This window comes from Phyllostomus discolor, chromosome 3 (genome assembly GCF_004126475.2).
Source record: "Phyllostomus discolor isolate MPI-MPIP mPhyDis1 chromosome 3, mPhyDis1.pri.v3, whole genome shotgun sequence".
NCBI classification, from domain to species: domain Eukaryota; kingdom Metazoa; phylum Chordata; class Mammalia; order Chiroptera; family Phyllostomidae; genus Phyllostomus; species Phyllostomus discolor.
In genome coordinates, this window is record NC_040905.2 from 127591973 (window position 1) to 127614895 (window position 22923).

The 22923-nt window shown below is 40.5% G+C and overlaps 1 protein-coding gene across 1 annotated transcript; it reads right to left on the reverse strand.

The window, feature by feature from the left end:
* Positions 1-5566: 5566 nt before the first annotated feature.
* Positions 5567-19976, reverse strand: LOC114512542 (serine palmitoyltransferase 1-like). Its single transcript, XM_028531460.1, has 5 exons — positions 19941-19976; positions 19187-19294; positions 16378-16472; positions 6240-6333; positions 5567-5746 (listed from the first exon to the last, which is right to left on the reverse strand). The coding sequence occupies exons 1-5, from the start codon at positions 19974-19976 to the stop codon at positions 5582-5584; spliced, it is 498 nt and encodes a 165-aa protein (XP_028387261.1). The 3' UTR covers positions 5567-5581.
* Positions 19977-22923: the final 2947 nt, after the last annotated feature.

Consider the following 22923-nt stretch of genomic DNA (forward strand, 5'->3'; position numbering starts at 1 on the left):
CAACAAGGTAAAGACCATGTGTGTGGTATGCTACCATTTTTGCAAAAATGGGGGAAAATATATATGTGTGGAAGTGGTTTATGAATGCTAAAAAACAGTCTCTGGAAGAAGTAACAAGGAACTACTGATAGAAGCTGCCTTTTGGGGGGAGGTGGGATGGCAATGGGAAAGGGAAGACTTGTCACTCTCTCTGTCCAGAAACCTACTGAAGTGTATACATGGGCTGAATTATTCAGTCAAGAGAATTAATTTAAAAGCCATTCATCTAAAGACCCCCTGTTTAGAAGCATATAACATCCTACTATGCACATTAAATTTTAGATGATCCAAATGGCAAGGTGACTGGGTTGTTATAACAATATATTTCTATAGCTTTGGGAAAGCTGGTCTTGAAGGCTTAAAACATTTGTTTTTCCTGACTTGAGTTAGCACCTCAGTTTAACTCCCAAGCAGGGGCCAAGGCCACACACGCAAATAAAACCCACTAGACAGTGAGGCTTTTAGAAAAGCAACTGCACTACCTCAATAGGTAGCTCATAGAAAGAAAGTCTTGTTGATCAGATTACAACAAACAACCCCACGAAAAATGCCTTTCCAGTTTTCTCATACTTACAAAGGATATCGTTCCCAACTCAACCGATCAGAACCATGCAAACAACCCATGTTTACAGTAGGCTTAGAACAAGGAGGGAGTCTGACTGGAGCTCATTTAACCATTTGAACCTGCCATTAACACTGAAGTCAGCACTGGTCAAGATGGCAGAGTAGATAAACCTCCTCCCACTACCACATCAAAAATACAACTACACTGCAGAACAACCATCGTTGAGAACTGCCTGAAGACCAGCTGAACAGAAGTTCTCTAACTATGAAATATACAGAAGAAGCCATGTTGAGAATGGCAGGAGAGGCAGAGACCAAAACAAGCCAGTCCCATACCCTTCTGTGGTGGGTAAAAATGAGGACGGATATCTCGGCTGCAGAGATCCCCACTGGGGAGTGCAAGGTCCCAGCCCAACACCAGGCTACCCACCTCAAGGTCCCAGTGCTGGGAAGAGAAGTCCGCATAACTTCTGGCTGTGAAAACCAGTGAAGACTGTGGCTGAGATAAAGGGCTTCTGGAGTCTCAGGCATTCCTCTTCAAGAGACAGAGCATGGACTTACTCTGATGGACTCTCTCTGAGCTCCAGCTCAAACAGCACCAAGGGGGAATTGAATTGTCTGGCTTTGGGTGAGGGAAGGAGGGGAAGCTTTTTCCCACACACAAGTGCTGGCAGAGGCCATTGTTCCTTTGCTGAACCCTCTCCCCACAGAGCCAGTGGGTACCATATCCGAGGCTCCATTGCCTGGTTAACACTGTAATTCCCTGAGATCCCACCTCACCAAATTTGCTGTCCACCCCAGTTGCTTCTAGTGGCCCTTCCATACAAATGGCAGGTCTTGGCTCATGCTAGGGACTTTCCAAAAATCTCTCAAGGGTTTACGAATCCCTAACAAGCAGCATCTGGGCTCAGTGACTCCCATACCTCTCGCTAGGCAGTTCTAAGTCAGGCGTAAACTGTGGCCAGCCTCGTTTAGAAGTTTAGACATTTCCAGCTGCCTCCAAGCCCAGCACTAGTGGCAACCATCTGCAGATCAGTTTGTAGCTTTTGTCTGATGGCCCACGGCAGGGCACGGGCAACGACTGACCTTGCCATGCACCACGGTGCTTTCCAAGAGGCTCCATAACCAACACACCAGGTGGCCCACTTCAGACCACACTGGAGCACTGCCCCCCACCATCACAAACAGCACGCATAAAGGGCAGACGCGACAGGCACAAGAGCCCTGCCAAAGCAAATCCTGCGGCGTTGGGTCAGCCCTTGCAAAATAGCTCCTTCATTGGAGTCAAGCCGTTCCTCACAGGCAATCAGCCTGAGGGTCAATCCTTCCAGCTGACCTGATAACAAAAATCAAAGCTCAACTACAACAGGAGGTCACACAGATCCTATACAAGAGACAAACCAGGAGCATCTGGTTCAGGTTACCACTGAGAGGATAAAACCACTGAGCCCCACAGGACACCTACTACATAATGCCACTACCAAGACCAAGGCACATAGAAACAGACACAGAAAGGGCAGCCAAAATGAGGTGACAAAGAAACATGACCCAAATAAAAGAACAGAACAGAATTCCAGAATAAGAACTAAACGCAATGGAGACAACTTACCAGATGCAGAGTTCAAAACAATGGTTATTAAAGATGCTCAATGAACTCAGTGAGAACTTTAACAAAAAGACAGAAACCATAGAAATGGAGGGAGAAAACATAAAACACCACCCATCAGAAAGGAAGACTACAATAACTGAAATGAAGAACACATAAGAGAAAATCAACAGGAGATTAGATGGAGCACAGGAGCAAATGGGCAATTTGTAGGAGAAAGTAGCACAGAACACCCAATCAAAACAGCAGAAAGAAAAAAGAATCCCCCCCCCCACCCGCCACCATCGAAAAAATGAGGATAGTTTAAAGGGCTTCTAGGACAGCATCAAGCATACCAACATTCACATCATGGGAGTATGAGAAGAAGAACAGAGACAACAAGAGATTGAAAACCAATTTGAAGAAATAATGATGGAAAACTTCTCTAACCTGGTGAAGGAGACAGACATACAAGTCCAGGAAATACAGAGTGCCAAACAAGATGAATCCAAAGAAGCCCATGCTGAGACACAGCATAATTACAATGCCAAAGAGAGAATCTTAAAAGCAGCATGAGAAAAGCACTTAGTTACCTACAAAGGAAGCTCCCGTAAGACTGGCAATGATGTCTCCATGGAAACTATGCAGGCTGAAGGGACTGACATGAAATATTCAAAGTGATGAAAAGCAAAAACCCATGACCAAGATTACTCCACCCAGCAGGGATCTCTTTTAGAATCAAAGGACAGATAAAGAGCTCCCCAGACAGAAAAAAAAAAATAATAAGCTAAAGGAGTTAAAACCACCACACCATTATTATAAGAAATGTTAACGAAATAAGAAGAAAAAGAGGAGAAGAGAAAAAGGTGAAGGAGGAGGAGGAGAAGAAGGAAGGAGAAAACAAAGAAGAAGGGAAAGGTGGAAGGAAGAGGAAGAAGTAATAAGAAGAACAAGAGGAAAAAGGAAAAAGATAATAAAATGGCAATAATTCATACACATCTATAATTACTTTGAATGTAAATGGATTAAATGCACCAATCAAATGACTTAGGGTGGCTGAATGGACCTAAAAAAGATGTTTACATATGACGTCTACAAGAGACCAACTTCAGATTGAAAGACACACAGATTGAATATAAAGGAATGGAAAAACATATTTAATGCAACTGAAAATGTGAACAAAAAGTTGGGCTCTCAATGCTTGTACCAGACAAAAACAGACTTTATTTTATTTATTTTTTTTAGTCCTCATTGAGGCCTAAAGGATGTATTTATAGAGAGAGGGAGGGAGGGAGAGAGAGAAACATCAATGTGTGAGAGAAACATCCATCAGTTGCCTTCTGTAAGTGCCTAGACTGGGGACTGAACCCGCAACCTAGGTATTTGCAGTAACTGGGAATTGAAACTGTGACATTTCAGTGTGTGAGATGACTCTCAAACCAACTGAGCCACACCAGACAGGACCAGAAAAAAAAAACCCAAAAACCAGACCTTAATACAAAGGCTATAACAAAAGACAGAGAAGGACCCAATAATTCTTCTTCTGGGTATGTATCCAAAGAAACCAAAAACACAAATTCAAAGACATATACATCTCAATGTCCTTGGCAGCATTACTTACAATAGCTAAGATATGGAGGCAGCCTCAGTGCCCATCAATACACAAGTGGCTAAAGAAGAGGTGGTACATACATGCAAAAGAATATGACTTAACCATAAAAAAGAATGAATCTTGCCATTTGCACAGCCTGAATGGACTTAAGAGTACATAAAGCTAAGTGAAGTAAGTCAGATAAAGAAAAGCAAGGATCATATTTCACTCATATGGGAAATGTAAAAACAAAGCAAAACGAAACAACATAAATGAGCAAGTAAAACAAAAGAAAACTCATAGATATAGAGAACAAATTGATGGTTGCCAGATGGGAGGGGGTTTTGGGGAGATGGGTGAAAAAGGTGGAGGGATTAGGAACTATAAATGGGCAGTTATAAAGTAAGTCACAGGGACGTAAAGTACAGAATAGGGAATACAGTCAATATTATAGTAAGTATGTATATATAGAGAGAGAGAGAGTCAGATAAGCACTAGACTTAACAGAGTGATTCTAAAATATACAAACCAATGTTGTAAACCTAAAACTAGTACGATATTGTGTGACAACTATTGATGAAAAATTAAAACCATATTTAAGGAAAGAACTATTCAATGAAAAAAAATAAGACCATGAGTCAGCACACTAGGTTTCTAGTTTTGGGGTTGAAGTTAATGACCTGTGTGACTGTGAGGAAGTCACATAACCTCTCTGGTCTTTCTATTCACCTTATGAATAGTTGGGATGCTGGAGTACAGGATTTTTAAAATTCTTTACAGCTGTAGGATTCTTAAACACTAACCCTTGTCACCTATTTCCAATATAAAAAATTTAAGTGCTAAACATGCTAAGGAATAAAGATGCTTTGTTAAATAAAAACGTCTTAACTGAAAGGGGGGGGGGGGGAAAAAAAGAAAGAAAAAATAAAACCACACAAAGACCCAGAAGTGGGAATAAAGGCAGAAGAGACTTCCCCAGCTTTACTTTCCCCACACTCAGACATCTTGTAAGCCAGAATGTTATTTCCGGGAATATGTTCAGTGGAACGACCATTTAACAGTTTCAAAATTTTCAGAAGAAAAAAACACCAATATACATTCAATAAACACAACCAGAAAATGTCACGGTTGTCTTTGAAAAGTCTCAGTTAGGGAGTTCATGGTGTTTGAAATCACACATAGGCATCCTAATATTTAATTAGCCTTTCCCAGAGTCACCCACACTCAAAACAATGACCCTTCATCTTCATTCTAGAAGGAAAAGAGCTACAGAGTCTATCATGCCCCCCCCACCCCGTTCTTGCCTTTCTCCCTGTAATGTGCTAGCTATCCAGCTAGAGCTACTTCCCTGTTCCCTTTGCAGCGAGGCAGGAGCTGGGTTATGGTCTCACCAAGGAAATGTGGACAAAGTGATATGCAGCACTACTTGCCTGCCTAAAAGTGTACTGCTCCCCTGCACTCCCCTAAATTTGCCACCTGGATGCACGCAGACAAGGACGGTGCTCTCCACACTGGAGAAACAAACAGGATATCCTGGTTCTTGCACAACATGGAAGAGCAGACCAACCCACACAGGACCCTTCCCTTTACAACTGTCACATCCCACAGACACAAACTGTCTCCTCACATCACTGCCTCTAGGGGGACGTGGAACAACAGCTCAGGCTTTGAACTAAGACCTCTACACAGATAATGTAACTACGGGTCTTCTCCACAAATGACATCCAATGCCCCATCACACGTTCCAAACACACAATGTTCTAGAAAGTAGGGTAAGCAATAGCACCAGCTTAATGCTACAACTAATTAAGGATATCATTTCCAAGGAATTTGGAAGTCAAATGGCATCTCAATTCTTGAAAGCAGTAGTCTGAGAAACGCAACAGAAACATACCAAATGTGCCATAAAATCCTCTAGGTCCGCACGTCCCCACACCATACTTCTTTAGAGATGCCAAAGCTGCTGCCTTTCAGGAAGAAAAGAAAGTAGGAGTTAAAAGCTGGCAATTCTTATTTTTTAACCCATTTAACTACTCCCTCCATTTTCTTTCCTTTCATGGAACCATGACATCCTAACAACAGGACATAAAGAAAAGACTGACATAGAGATTTAGGGATATAACTTAAAACATGGAGATGTTCTACTAACTCAATTATCAAATCCTGGTTAATGTAATGCTTTTACACTTTTTGGCATTTGTGGACATAAGTCTGTTCTCAAAAATATTTACTGGCCGACAGTTCCAATAGGAGATGAAGCAATTTCCCACACACATCTCTGATGGTCACCAGGTCTGCCTCCTACAACACCAAGCCACAGCAGACACTCCTGCCACCCTTTGTGGAAATCCAGGTCACAGCTCTTCCAGAAAGGAGTAATGGCAGACACTCGCAGAGCCCTTTTTCATGTTCTGCATTTGTCTTTGATTTTATGCTCACTTCACCATAGGTACTACTTACCTTGACCCTAGGGTTGTCCAACAAACCAAGAAAATTAAATGAGGCAAAGTTGATGCATTCTTTTCCATTCACCACAATTTTGTGACTTGGAGGGCTGGGGAAAACAAATGAGAATGGTTTACTTCAGCTGACATTTATGTTTCAGCATACATGCTATCACATTAGCCCCTGGCAGCAGACAGGACATGGAAGTGTGGTTATTCTGCCCTATTTGCATACTGGTCACCTAACTTTTACTTCTTATTTTTAAAAAGTAAAATCAGACATGGGCATATTAAAAATCAAATACTCAGCCAGTAATTTTATTCCTAATAGGCTACCCTGTACACTTAAATTAAGAAGTGTGCTAGAATTCCAAAACGGGTAGAGGGAAAATATTTGTTTTGATTTTAAAATTCACTTAAGAAAGAATAGCTAAATAAAGTACCTCAGAAAAATTCTGGGATAAGATAACTATGGAGAAAATACAAAAAGACCAAGTTCAAAGGCAGGAATAGGCAGAGCAAGTTACAATCTTACGGTGTTGTGGTTTAAGAGCCACTAAAAAGAGTAAGTGGGACATGTACTCAATTGCTAAAGTTAATGCTGAAATACTATTCACCAGAAATTCTTCCCTGCACCCCCTAAAAACTTTTTTACAGGAAATAGAGTGGCCAACTCCACAGGTGCACGCACCTGAGTATGCCTGGCACAGCAGGTGGCGTCCCAACAGACAGTCCACGTCCTTGGCTGATGAACACTGGCTGTGGCCACACTTCAGAAATACAGGGCCAAGCTATGGGTCACGAGCAATGACAGCGTGGTAAGACCAGTTGACTCTGACACAGCCAGGCTATTTTAACTAAAGGCAACCAGAAGAATAGGATGGACTGCGCTTATCAGAAAGCACAGCCCAGCGCAAGGAAAAGGACTGTGCCCGCAACTTACTCCAGTTACACATTTGCACTGGTCGTAAAGCTGGGCTGTTCTCGAAAATGCACTGTGGCCAGAAAAGACTGAGGAACTGCTCTCATCAGTATGTTTAAAAAGAACTGATTTTCTATGAGGAAAAAAAAAAAGATGCTGGAAAACCAGAGAAGGAAATGAACAGCAAGTTCAAGTAAAGTCCGAAAAGCAGATACAAATTCACAAAAGGCAAGATGACTTGGTGAAAAGAACATGGGTTGTAGAATCAGTCAGACATCCCATTGGCGTTGAGGCTACTGATGACTTCAGAAACTTGTGTAAGTTACCTGAGCTTTGTGAGCCTCAGTTTCCTCATCTATAAAGTGGGGAGAGAACTTTTTCTCAAGGTAATTTCCATTATAAATGGGCCTGGCCCAAAGAGAGGCTCTCTGAATATTTTCTTCCTTCTGCCCTATGGTTTCATCTCTTCTCTTTTCACACACTGTGATTCATCCTTCTCAGGGCTTCTTAAAGTTTCCCGAGTCCTCTCTGGTGTGGAGGTTCTGGAACTCACAAAAAGATTAAGAAACAAAACACCTGCCCCGGCTCGCATCCTGCCCCAGCCGGTATAGCTCAGTGGATTGAGCACGGGCTGCGAACCAACCAAAGGGTTGCCGGTTCAATTCCCAGTCAGGGCACAGGTCTGGGTTGTGGGCCAGGTCCCCCCATAAGGGGTGCGTGAGAGGCAACCACAAATTGATGTTTCTCTCCCTCTCTTTGTCCTTCCCTTCTCCTCTCTCTAAAAATAAATAATAAACTAAAAAAAAAAAAGAAACAAAACACCTACATAGACAAACCTGTAGTAATGGTTGCTGCTGAGCAAGTTGAGGCCATTCACCAAAAACTGCAACACACAGAGAAATCAAACTATTGTGAATACACACAGCCAGAAGTCCCTGACCATAGTCAAGAGGCAGCACGACACAGGGATGCCGGGATCTCATTTTTGCCCAGTACTTGGGACAAAGAAAAGGAAAACAGTTTCCAGTGAGAAATGGAAGGCTCAGATCTGTGCTCCATGTGGGTATGTACCCGACACAGCCTGGAGCATAACACCCTTCAAGGTCACCTTGCACAAGCAAATAAAACCAAACTAAAAAGACACCTCCGCAATCAAGGCCTCAGAAAATGGGAAGGAGCAAAAATATTGTAAAACCCTTCCCAACCAAAACAACCACCTCACTAGTGACAGCCAGAAATTACATGGATGAATAAAGCTTCCCAAAAGGCTATGTGACCTTAGAAAGAATGGTGCTTTACCAGAAAGAAACAAATATTACCGACCCCATTAATATCGTTTGGTGCTGCTGTGAGAATAGACAACCAGACCAAAGAGAGAATCTAGAACTCAAGAGAATGGTGTATATACACAAGGAACTGGCAGATAATAGCATCTGTCCCACAAACAACTACATTACGCACAGATATTTCTCGATGGAGAAAAATAAAGTTGTATAACCACGAACAAAAGGTAAATTCCAGACATGTTACAAACCAAAAGGATATTTTGGTAAGGCAATAAAGTAAAATGTAGGAAAAATGTTTTTGTGACCTTGGGAGTAGGAAATGTTCTCTTAAACAACTCTGAAAACACACAAACCACAAGGCCAAGATGAATGAATCTGATCATGTCAAAATTAAGAATTTTGGCTTAATGAGAACACCAAAGACATAGTAAACAGATGGGTAACAGAGAGACTTGTTGTATTGAATCTCACGAAATCTAAGAAAGCACCAACTGTATTATTACCTACCATTAAGGAAGAAAACACTATCGACTAAAAGGTCAGGTCACAATGTTTTCTTGTCATCTAGAATTTCATAGATTATATTGAATGAAAAGATCCACTGGGCACTCTTAGAGAGAGGTTTTTGTTATAATCTTTTGTACTTATAAGCAATTAAATCAGCCAAGACACTTCTGACCCAAGTTCCAACGCTGTGCTCTCCTCTGCTAAGTCACAGACACCATGGACAATCACACAACGTTCTGCTCCCTGCCACCTAACACCCAGGCCTTGGCTCAGCAGGACGTTCCCCTACCAGCTCCAAGATTACCTGACAAGGTGGTGTCACCCATTCTCTACGTTTTAATGCTGGAACTTTCCTACTGGACTAAACTCCTAGTTTCATCTTTTGCCATTTGAGCCACATTTTCTACAAAACAGGCCGGCATCATCCCAAGGCAGCAGAAGTCTGACAAAGGGATGTTCAAATCCTCAGTCACAGCAGCCTCTGTTCATCTGCCCAGAGTGGTTTGGCCATGTCTCCTGCCATCAGCTGATTTCCTCACCAGCAGGGCACATAACTCAGCTGAAGTGCTGGCAGTGAACCTAGTTGTGACCAAGTTCACTGGTACACAGGTGAGGAAAACCACCAACCACCATGCCCCCTGGCTGACAATGATTTACAGCAGCTGTAAGGTTCACTTCCAATTCAGAGATCTTACAACAGAGGGGAAAAAGTACATTGGAGAATAAATGCATTCAAGTGTTACATCAAAGACTGACCAAGGATCAGAATCTGCACGGTTTGAGGGTTTCTTGCTAATTAATTGACAAGTTGGTGACAAGAGAAGGATATAAAAGACATGAAGAGGCATTCGCAGAAGGGCAAAACCCCAATGGCTAATAAGGAGATGAAATAATGTTCACAGGCTCACATAATCAGAGAAACGCAAAATAAAACAATGTAACCAACCCAGGCAGTGAGGGGACCGGAACCCCAATAAACAAACTCAGGGGGGCATCCACAGGGCAATCATGATGAAGAAAAATCCCTCAGGAAAATCAGGTGGTCATATATTACCCCGTTGCTGGCTATATAAACCCAGAAGGACTCAAACAGGTGTGCAAGGGACTATTAATTGCGGGAGTAGTTATAGCATCTTTCTCCTCAAGATGGCATTTTTCCATCTGGAGAAAAATAGCTAGGTAAAACTCAGTGGCTCTATATAAGAAAATAGGCAGCAGTGAGAAGAAATGACAAGAAGTCCATCTAGCACTCCCACCCCTCTGTACGCCCTGCTCAATATTTCCTCGTACCACCCAACACCAGCTAATATTATATTTATTTCATATTTGGTCTGTCTGCCCCAAGAAAACTAAGATTTTTATTTATTGCTATAATAGTCAATGTACTCAGCACATCCCTTAAACACAGTAGGTGCTCCAGTATTTGTTGACAAAAATGTGTTGAGTAAAAATCTCGTAAAAATCAGAATGCAGCCTAGAGCACAAAATTAAAAATATCCATTCATAAAACATTAAAATCATGTGGTTTCGATCATACAATATAAAAATGAAATATATCATTTTAATAACATAAAAATATATAACACGCAAAATGATGATGGAAAGCATAAGGAAATACTACAGGGGGACGAGAGTGGAAGCGGGCACCAGGGGCGAAGAAAACAAAGAACAAAGCAAATGAGCACTATCTCATGTGGGTGCTGACAAGAGTGAAGCTGAGCAGACGGTTAATGCCTGTGTCTCCAAAGCCTCAAAATGTACAAAATAAACCAGAAAATCACTAAACCAGAAGTCAAGCCTCTGGAGAATCTGAGCGAGAAAGAAGGAGACACAAACTCCACAGATGTATCATTATAGCCATCTGTATAATAAAGTTTTATGCATGTATTCTATCAATGCATTCCCAGGATAAACCTATAAATTACTCATGCCAGTACATTTGAAAACAGAAGAAATGGACAATGACTAAATATTGGTAAGCAAACCTTAAGAAGGAAAACTGATTAGCTTTACAAACTCTTTGGAGGCAATGAATTCAGGATGAAAAATCTACGCTCGATGGAATACCACAGGAAATACACACTGTTGCTAAGAAAATGGTAAGACTGATTAATATATCTTTGTTACCAAAACTGGACCAGCACAGAAAAGTAAAAAGAAGAGACTGAATTCAGCTTTGGACACAGATGTTAAACTCCCAAATATTAGCAAAATAAATCCCGCAATGTATAAAAACCAAATATTCATGCTTAAGCAGGGTTTATTCTAGGAATGTAAGGATTATTTACTAATAGAAAAACCTACCAGTGAATCCTGCTAAACAAGACAGAATGAAATAAAATTAACAACAACAACAACGACAACAACAACAAAACCCCACTTCAACCTCTGGTCACTTCTGATAGCTCTCACAAAAAGGCCTACAAAGTCTAAAATGTCTAACTTGATCAGAAGCAGGACACAGAAGGAGATGACAGTAACAAAAAGTTGGAAACTGGAAAGTAAATGAAGAGGCTGTATTTGGTAAGGCAAAGAGATCAGCGAGAAAGCTGAATGTAGGCTGGCAGGGAAAAGCCCAGCAGCAAACCAGAAAATGCTCTCAGGTTGGGGGCAAAGCTCCCTGTGACAGTAGGGAGCAGGCAGCGTGGGCTCAAGGGGATGACTTCAAAATCTTCAACAGGAGTCACTTCCTCAGATCCCCTCCGGCTCCACAGAAAGGTGGGAGATGCACTCTGGAAAGGCTGGATGTAAACTGAAAGTCCTAAGGGCCAGTGATGGGTCCTGTGCCACTCTGGAAACAGAAATCAGTATAAATCTGCATAATAAAATCGGGACACTGGGCCCTTGTCTGTCCTCCAACTCAGCTCCCAAAGGCTGGAAACCAGGTTGATTAAAGGCACCCCCAAGACTGCCCCACCCCTACCCCAATATACTGAAGGATTTCTTTTAGGTAAAACTCAAAATCAAGAGAAGAAAAGCAGAAAATACTGAGTTGGGGGTCCCCTCAAACAAACAGACAGGTCCTTTTCTAGTGATGCCACGACCAGCCAGGAAGCCCAGCCCATTTACACAGGGCTTCCAATGAGCATTTCAGTGTCTCATTCTTAAAAATAGATTTTCAACAGAGAGCCAAGACAATTCAACAGGGAAAGCATAGTCCTTTCAACAAATGATCCTGGACTGGGTATACCGATGTAAAAGAATGAAGATGAATCTTCATTATTACACCTCACAGCACTATAAAAAGTAAAGTGAATCAGAGTTAAATTTGAGAGCAAAAAGATATACTCTTAAAAGAAAACAAAAGAGTAAATCTTCATAATCTTGGATGGGGCAAAGATGTTTAGATATAATACAAAAGCACAGCAACAAACATAAAAATAGATAAGTTGGACTTCATTAAAATTAAAAAGATGTGGCCCTGGCCAGGTTGCTCAGTCGGTTAGAGCATCATCCCAACACGTGAAAGTTGCAGGTCCAAAACCCGGGCACATACAAGAATCAACCAATGAATGCAAAATAAGTGGAACAACAAATTGATGAGTCTCTCCCTTTCTTCTTTTCTCTCTCAAATCAATCAACAACAAAAAACTTTACATCTTAAATAAATTTAAAACATTTGTGTCTCAAAGTACACTGGGAGGAAAAAAGATACAAAAACTCACACGATGGGAGAAAATATTTACAAGTCATATATTTGACAAGGGCCTACTATCCAAAATATATAAAGAAATCTTACCACTCAATTAAAAGACAAATAACCAAATTTAAATAGGCAAAATCTTTTAAGTATTGACCGTTCACCAAAGAAGATATACAAGTGGCCAATAAGCACATAAAAAGATGTTCAATTCACTAGCCATTTGGGAAGTGAAATCAAAACCACAATGAGATGCCACTTCCTACTTACTAGGATGGCGATAATCAAAAAGTGCTGGCCAGGACATGGAGATATTAGAGTTCTCATTCATTGCCTGTAGGATGTAAAATGATTCAGGCAGTTAGGAAAACAGTTTGGTGATTCCTCAAAGTGAGTTACTATATGACTCACAATTCCACTACTCTTAGGTAAATTTTCAAGAGAAATGAAAACATGTGTCCACACAGTAATGTGAACACAAATATTCATAGGAGTGATATATATGCCAATGTATTTTTTCCTTTTTCATGTACTCCCAAGTGGAAACAACACAAACATCCATCAGCTGATGAATGTGCAAACAGTAAGTGATCTACCCACAGAGTGGAGTATCATTCATCCATCAGGATGAATGAAATACTGACACATGTGGGACACAAGGTCCGATATGAATGGACCTTGAAAATATTAGGCTAAGGGAAAGACACACAAAAAATATTAGGCTAAGAAGGCAGACACAAAAGGCCAAGTACTACAGATATGACTCCTTTTATACAAAACATCCAAAACAGGCAAATCCACAGAGGAAGTAAATAAACAGCTGCCAGGGGCTGGGGAGTGGGGGGAAGGGAGAGTGACTGCTAATGGGTGTGTGGTTTCTTTTGGGGTTGATGAAAGTATTCTGGAATTGGACGGTGGCAATGGTTGCACAGCTCTGTGAATATACTAAAAAGTCACCTAACTGGGTGCCTTAACAGGGTCACTATTATGGTATATGGGTTATATTTCCACAAGACTGTTCTTTAAAGGGAAAAAATCCATCCAAGTTAAGTAAACTCACTTATTCTTGTGTTAACCCAGTATTGAATGTAAAGAGGTACTTCATAAATTGAAGAGTAACTCTAAGTTTATCAATATCAACAAAACATCATTTGTTTGGTTTTTCTTGCACACTATTTACATTATGCTGATGATTACAATGAAACTATTCTGCATATTGGGAAAAATGTGTGTAAGTTCACCAGGCATTTAGAGCGTGTCTAAGAGAGTGATGAAAACAGATAAAGCAATCACTCTAGTGTAAAAGGTTAAATGAAAAGCAATTTTAAGATGTATAAGGCTTCAAAAATTTTTCCTTCCATAGCCTTCCTCAGGAGTCTGCCTTTACTCTACTCATACACAGGAGTAAACTCAGACAGAGGACACTCCCAATGCAGGAAAGAGACAAAGGGACTCCTGAGCTAAAGCAGAGGTTGAGATCCCAGGGCCACCCTGGGCAGCAGCTCTATGTAGCACCCAGTCAGGACTGGAGCAAGAAGACAACGGTTCCAGGAAGAAAAATGAAAATGGACCCAAGAAATAACTCTGGAGGAAGACAATGGGATGAAGTAGGCTAATATGTAAAACCGAGCAAGCAAGTGGGCAAACAGAAATGACAACAAGAAAGACAATGTAATTAAAATAGTCTGCATATTGAAAAAATAAATGCCAACCTTAACTAATGAATGATATTAATGCAGCCATAAAAATGTAAGCATGAAATAATCTAAGAACACATGATGCAAACACAGAACTCTGTTGGGAGAAAGGATGAACAGCGTGGCTGCAGGTGGTTGTGCAGCCAAGGTCCACAGCAGGCTGCTGTGTTTGCCAGAGGAGAAGGGGCTTTTCTAGTCCACACTAAGGCACTAGAGGGGCTACTGTGGCCCGAAAGAAAAAAAAATTCAGGAAATAACAGCATAAGCGAGTTCCTTAGAAAAACAGAAGCAAATAGCAGGGGGGGAAAAAGAGCGCAAGAAACAGAAAGGAATTACTTCCACAGAGTGGGAATCGGGGGTGAGGATGGGAGGCTCCGGGGACTGCAGTTTCTCTAATAAGAATTTATGTATAGGCATAACCAATTTAAAAACCAATCAGTGCCCTGGCTGGCATAGCTCAGTGGATTGAGCGCGGGCTGTGAACCAAAGCATCGCAGGTTCGATTCCCAGTCAGGGCACATGCCTGGGTTGCAGGCCACGGCCCCCAGCAAACACACATTGATGTATCTCTGTATCTCTCTCTCTCTCTCTCTCTCTCTCTTTCTCCCTCCCTTCCCTCTCTAAAAATAAATAAAATCTTAAAAACAAACAAACAAAAAAAAAACCAAACCAATCAGTGTAATTTAACATGGTAACTGATTGGAGGAGAAAAACCATGAGTCTTTCAATAGACACAGAAACAAATTTGATAAACTTTAATATTCTGATTAGAAAACCAAAACGTTCCCTTTGCAAACCAGGAAGAGAATGGCAGGCCCATAACTTGATACAGGTTATCTCTTATAAACTGCCAGGGACACCGAGGTTCTTGTTACCACTCTTATTCAACACTGCACGGGAGGTGCCCCGGCCAGTGAAATAACACAGGAACAGAAGGAAAGGTTGCTTCTCATGACAGAAAGTAAAACTCTGGAACCTAGGGACGAGTCCGTTAGAAGATACGACATCAGTTTCCTGGTTGTGATATTGTACTATGGTTGTGCAAAACATTATCCTTGGGGAAAACTTAAGAAGGATCTCTGTATCATTTCTTACAATTGCATGTGAATCCACAATTATTTCAAAATGAAAGTAGAAACAAAAAAGATAAGCAGCCAAGTCTTTATGAAGAAAGTCATGTAACTTTACTGTGTGACATAAACGACCTAAGTATACAGGTGACAGCCCAGGTACAGGGTGATGAGATTCATTAATGCACTGCTAGTCACAAATCTAAACCCACTTTTTGGTCCTACTTGATCAACTGAACCTAAACTCACAGTGAAGAACAGAGTCAAGACTAAGTCTAGACTATTCTCAAGAGCAGAAGGGCTCACTCTTGTCAAGGCCTACTCTCAAGCTGTGTCATTTGTAAGAGTGAGGTTCTGGAACAGGGAGAGACAAGGGCACCTAAAGAACAGAAACAAAGAGAGAAGCAGACCTTTTATAAGGGTTCTTGGTACACAAAGGAAGGGGAATTTCTAATCAATAGGTAAAAAATGAACCATTCAGCTAATAATGCTGGGACAAGTGACCATCACATGGAAAACAGGCAAATCAGACCTTTGGGGTAGGGAAGGATTTCTTACACAAGATTAATGGTTGGTTAAGTCTGATTTCAGAACATGCAAAATTTTTGTAAGATCAAAGAATCCACGGAAGTGAAGAATACAAGCCTCTCTTACATCAAAGCAGAAGGACACAATCAGGAGCATTACCCTGCGTCATGATTTTAAACAAAATACTAAATATTTTCATGACGACAGGCATCCCCAGTGGGGGGTGCATGAGAGGCAACCACACACACTGATGTGTCTCTCCCTCTCATTGTCTCTCCCTTCTCTTCTCTCCAAAAATAAATAAATAAAATCGTTTTTAAAATGCCCACACAATTCCTAAAAGAAATTTTTATATTGGAAACTGAAGCAGACAGTTTCTGACCTGCAGAAATATCTAAAGCTTATATTTCAGGTAGAAAAGGAACACCATGAAACCACTGTTCACTTGGGCAATTTAACCACAGGAAACTGAGTACAAGTCCTTTGAGCAGCAAAGTGATTTACCCTGAAACGATGTTGTAGTTGAGAGCAGGATGGTCTTTTGATATAGGAGGAACAAGAGGTTCTGGTTGCCACTCTTCAATCAATTCTTCCTTTTCCTACGGGAGAAAAGGTGTTACAACACAGCACAATGCTAGTCACTGGACAGTGACCCCAGCAGCATGTAAATTGTTGTAGTGGAACAGTCATAATGAACACACTGTGAGAAACAGGTGTAGTTGTGGCTAGAAATGAAACAGAATCACTTCTGAGTTTTGGACACTTACCCTCCTCACCTCTTACCACAGGCTAAAGGCTCTTTTCCATGTAGTTTTTCGGGTGACTGGAAAAGTTAAGAAATTTTATTGCTAGGTCAGAATTTTTTTCACTGTGAGAAGTATGAAGTACACCTTATAAATTGTAAAACAAAAAGAAAGTCTACAATACAAAGGTGAGAAGCATGATTTCTGGTAAGTCAGCTCAGCCTCTATTCCAAGACAACACAGGAAGCCACACCCGAAGTGCTTATGGAGGTGACCACTATGAGAAGGGATCAACCAGGTCACAAAGCACTATTTCTACAAGCCATCACGGAAATTCAGGTGTAGCTGAGATACAGGAAAAAAAAAACCTCTCACGATTCCTACAATGGGATTTGGCTTGGAAGTTCTCATAAAAAGCTATTTTATTCCTTTTATCTGTTATAACTATATTGACTATTTTGAGTTTCTTATCCCGTCTCGTATCAGAAAAACAGGTAATTTTGGAAATGTAGTCTGGAGGTGCAGGATGAGGTGAGGCACCTAAATTAACATGATGGCCACAGCAGTTCTTGCCTCGCAAACAGATCATCTCTTAAGAGTTCTAGTCTCATGCTTTTTTATTTTTTACCTTTTTTTATTGTTGTTCAAATACAGTTGTCTCCATTTTACTGCCCCCGCTCTCTCCAACCCTAGCCATCCCCACTTCCCACCCTTGATCTTACCCCTCTTTGGTTTTGCCTATGTGTCCTTTATAGATGTCCCTGAAAACCCTCCCCCCCTTTCCCATTATCCCCTCCCACCTCCCCTCTGGTCATTGTCAGTTTGTTCTTAATTACAAATACATTGTGACCTCACCCCTAAATGGAACCTAATCAACAAAACAAGCAAGCAAGCAAAATATAACCAGAAACATTGAAATCTATCCTCATACTTCTGATAAATGCTTTTGTGCATTCTTCTCCTGATGGGCAACTCCAGAGCAGGACCAACGGCACAGTCACCTGATTTTCAGGCACTCAAAAACGCTGGCCGAATAAATCAACCACTAAATTTCTCATGTGTTTCTGCCAATGACCTCATGGAAGAGGACAGCAGCCCGAACAAGCCTGGAGTACATGGAGTAAATGCACACTGGGCACTGCTACCATGAAGACACATGTTAGAATCCACTCAGGATGCCCTCCTGTTGAGGAGCTTCTGTAGACCTATCTAACAGAAGGGCACTTCCCACTCACAACACTCACAGTTCCTTTTTCTTCCACTGCGGTTAGGGTAAGGTATCAGTGATTACTAACTCCTGTTCTAGCAAAGTTTCCTTTCAGAGGATCACTCTAAAGTAGGTTTACATAGCACTCTTTTGAAAATGTATATATGTGTGGACTGATATGCTTAAATGAAAACTAAGAACATTTGGACTTATTTGTGTCATGGTCACACAATTATCCTCAAAAAATTCCTAAACACCAAGGGAAAAGTATACGCAGGATTTCTGACTTGGAGGGCTCAGCCTTACTACAATGCTACAGAAATAGTATTTGTTCCGTGGCAAGATAATTCCATAAAGTATTCGTTAAAAGGAGCAGGGGGAGAGGGAGAGAACTGTGGTCAAGTTTAGGGCATTCCTCCAAACAGAGGTCAAATATGCACCAGCATACTAAAGGTTATAAGAAATCATGCAATGAGATGCCTCTTTCTTCTGCTTTACCCGGGTTGCCAAAATTTTCTGCCCTCAGAACCACACACTGCATGTTCTCTAGGAGACAGTGCCTGACGGTTTCATGATTAACATTAATGATCAGGACAGCAGCAGCAGAAGAGAAACCAGGGAAGCAATCGTATAAGGCTGTGGTGATTCCACTTGCATTTCCTTCTGTGAATGCTCCAGGAAGTAAAGAAAAGCCCACTGCTTCATCTTTCTGTTGTAACCCAATACTGCCCTGTGAACCAACATTTTAGAGATTTTTTCAGGAAAACATGTCTCACAATCCCTGCCTCCCTAAGTACCTGGCACAACAACCTCAGTGACAGAAACTATGCTGCAGTCAAAATTGTTCTTCCTCTCTCCCACTGAGGTGGCCACTAAGTGCTCCTACATCGTCCTGCACACTAATGGATGGCAGTGGGCAGTGCCATCGATGCTCTGGGCACTTCTAATTCCTAAGGTTCACCTGGCTTGGGGTGGGGAGGTGAGGGCTGTGGGCTGGGAAGGAGTCTTACTACAGGGAAAACTCACTCAGACTTCAGAAAGAGTGGGGCTTTTCTCAAGCAACTCATATAAAATCTTGCACTTGGACATTGGAAATCCAGTAGTTGCCCATGCTTCTCTTTTATCACCTACTTGTGAGACTGCAGTTTGCCCCTAGCAAAGCAGAGAAGTTGTGGCATGGAACTCCTCTGGGTAGGTACTTCATCCTGGCTTTCCCATATTCTTCCTACACTGTGTTTCATTCCCCTTGATTTCTTTACATTCCAGAAAACATTTGAGCACATAGTTGGCCACTACAAGTGGTTTTTTGAAGATGGAGCAACTATCATCACACACCAAATAACACTGGGCTTTAATTTCTTACCTTGACTGTAAGATCAGATCGTTCTTGCAGTTTGTAAGTTTTAGAGAAAAGAAGTCTGATTATCCAGAGTATCAGAATTCCTTCCAAGATAAGATGGTAAGCGGGAGCCTAAGAGCAAGTTGAAAACAAAACAGAATGTGAAATAAACACTTCTAAAACCTGCATGTGAAATTTAATGCACATGTCAATACTGTTTCCAACTGCTGTTAACCTATTACTTCTTATAATTTACTTTCAAAGCTCCTTTCATTTCTCCTGATTCCTTTTCCCATTTCTGACAGTATGCAATTTCCTCTACACGTTAAAAATCTCTAATATTGCAGATTTAAAACATCTTTAGATAAAAAAAATCTTTAAAATGACATCTCATACAAAATCCCAACATGTCAAACAAAATCAACTATGAGATCCTATTGGTAAATTAAACTTTTACTGCTGGGAGATGACCGGAACAAAGACTTCACAGCTTCACAAGCCTTCTATAACCCCATCTACCATGGATGAGTTAAGAAACTTATTTGGAAACCAGTTTCCATAATTCTTAGAGTTTTGCATGTCTTACACAGTTTCTGTGTTTTTCTAGTAAGCCTTTTAAAATCTTTCCTCTAAAATGGCTGAGGAAAAAGATTTTATAAATACTGAAAGGGACAGCAGGTCTGTTTTTATTTTTTACTTTTTTTACATTTTAATTGTTTTTCCAGTACAGTTTTCTGCCATTTACCCCCATCCCAGCCCACCACCCCGCCCTCCCCACCTGCCACCCAACTCCAACCCCCTTGTTATTGCCCATGTGCCCTTCATACCAGTTCCTTCAAAACCTTCCCACCCTTCCCCTGAAATTCCTTCCCCTCTCCCCTCTGATCACTATCAACCTGTTCTCAATTTTAGTGTCTTTGGTTATATTTTGCTTGTTTCTTTGTTTTGTTGATTACATTCCTGTTAAAGGTGAGATCATATGATATTTGTTTTTCACCACTTTGCTTATTTCACTTAGCATAATGCTTTCCAGTTACATCCATGCTGTCACAAAGGGTAGGAGCTCCTTCTTTCTTTCTGTTGCATAGAATTTCATTGTGTATGTACCATTGATTTTTGATCCATTCATTTTCTGATGGGCACCTAGGTTGCTTCCAGAACTTGGCTATTGTAAATTGTGCTGCTATGAACATTGGGGTGCATATGTTCTTTTGGATTGGTGTTTCAGGGTGCTTAGGATATAATCCTAGCAGTGGAATTGCTGGGTCAAAAGGCAGATCCATTTTGAGTTTTCTGAGAAAATTTTCATACTGTTTTCCATAGTGGTTGTACCAGTCTGCAATCCCACCAAACAGTGCACTAGGGATCCTTTTTCTCCACAACCTCTCCAACACTTGTTGTTTGTTGATTTGTTTATGATGGCTATTCTGACTGGTGTAAAGTGGTATCTCATTGTGGTTTTAATTTGCATCTTTCTGATAGCTAGCGATACTGAGCATCTTTTCATGTGTCTCTGGATCCTCTGAATGTCCTCCTTGGAGAAGTGTCTGTTCAAGTCCTTTGCCCATTTTTTAATTCAGTTGTTTGTCTTCTTACAGTGGAGTCTTGTGTGTTCTTTATATTTTTTGGAGATTAAACCCTTGTCTGAGGTATCATTGGCAAATGTTTGCCCATACAGTTGTTTTTCTTTTTATTTTAATACTGTTTTCTTTAGCTGTGCAGAAGCTTTTTATTTTGATGAGGTCCCATTTGTTTATTCTTTCCTTTATGTCCTGTGCGCTAGGGGACATATCAGTAAAAATGTTGCTGCATTAAATATCTGAGATTTTCCTGCCTGTGTTCTCCTCTGGGACTTTAATGATGTCATGACTTATATTTAAATCTTTTATCCACATGGAATTTATTTTTGTGTATGGTGTAAGTTGGTGCTGAAGTTTCATTTTTTTACATGTAGCTGTCCAGCTCTCACAAAACCATTTGTTGAAGAGGCTGTTTTTACTCCATTTTATGTTGCTACTTCCTCACTTTGTTGAATATTAATTGAGCATAGAGACTTGGGTTTATTTCTGGGCTTTCTATTCTGTTCTGTTGATCTATGTGCCTGTTTTTATGCCAGTACCAGGCTGTTTTGATTACTATGACCTTATAATACAGTTTGGTATCAGGTATTGTGACCCCTCCTACTTTGCTCTTCTTTCTCCAAATTGCAGCAGCTATTCAGGGTCGTTTATAATTCCATATAAATTTTTGAAGTGTTTGTTCTATGCTTGTGAAATAAGCCACTGACACTTTAATAATTATTGTATTGAATCTGTAAATTGCTTTGGGTAGTATGGACATTTTGATGATGTTAATTCTTCCAATACATGAACACAGTATATATTTCCATTTGTTTCTGTCTCCCTTGATTTCTTTCTTCAGTGTTGTGTAGATTTCTGAGTATAGGTCTTTTACCTCCTTGGTTAGGTTTATTCCTAGGTAATTTATTTTTCTTTTTGCTATATCGAATGGGATTTTTTTTCCTGATTTCTGCTTCTGCTGTTTCATTGTTGGTATACAAAAATGCCTTTGATTTCTGGATATTGACTTTGTATTCTGCAGTTTTGCCTAATTCATTGATTAGGTCAAGCAGTTTTTTGACAGAGTCTGTAAGACTTTCTAGGTACATTATCATGTCACCTGCAAACAACGACAGTCTTGTTTCCCACTTTCTGATTTGGATGCTGTTTATTTCCTTTTCTTTTCTGATTGCTTTTGCTAAAATTTCCAATACTATGTTGAATAGAACTGGTGAAAGTGCACAGCCTTGTCTTGTTCCTCATCTTAGTGGAAAAAATTTTAGTTTTTGCCCATTGAATATGATGTTGGCTGTAGGTCTCACACATATGGCCTTTATTATGTTCAGGAATGCTCCCTCTACTCGCACTTTGCTGAGTGTTTTTTTCATAAATGGGTGCTGTACCTTATGAAATGCTTTCTCACATCTATGGATATGATCACGTGTTTTTGCCTTTGCTTTTGTTTATGCAGTTTATTACATTTATTGATTTGCAAATGTTGAACCAACCTTGCATTCCTGGGATGAATCCCACTTGGTAATGGTGTATGATCTTTTTAATGTATTGTTGGATGCGGTTTTCCAATATTTTGTTGAGGATTTTAGCATCTATGTTCATCAGTGATATTGGCCTGGAGTTTTTTTTCTTGTTGTGTTTTTATCTGATTTTAGGATTAGGATGATGCTGGCTTCATAAAAATAATTTGGGAGTCTTCCATCATTTTGGATTTTTTGTAATAATCTGTGAAGGATAGGGGTTAGATCTTCCTTGAATGCTTTGTAGAATTCTCCCATGAAACCATCTTGTCCAGGGCTTTTGTGTGTCAGGAGTTTTTTGATTACTGCTTCAATTTCATCTGCAGTTATTGGTTTCTTCAGGCTTTCTGCTTCTTCATTGAGTTTTGGAATATTATATTTTTCTAGAAATTTTTCCATTTCACCTAGTTTTTCACATTCCTTGGCATACAGTTCTTCATAGTAATTTCTTACAATCCTTTGTATTTCTGTGGTATCAGTTGTAATCTCTCCTCTTTCATTTCTGATTGTGTTTATTTGGGTCCTCTCTCTTTTTTTCTTGATGAGTATGCTTAAAGGCTTGTTGATATTGTTTTTCTTTTCAAAGAACCAGCTCCTGGATTCATTAATCCTTAGAATTATGCTTTTAGTCTCTGTGTCATTTAATTCTGCTCTGATCTTGGTTATT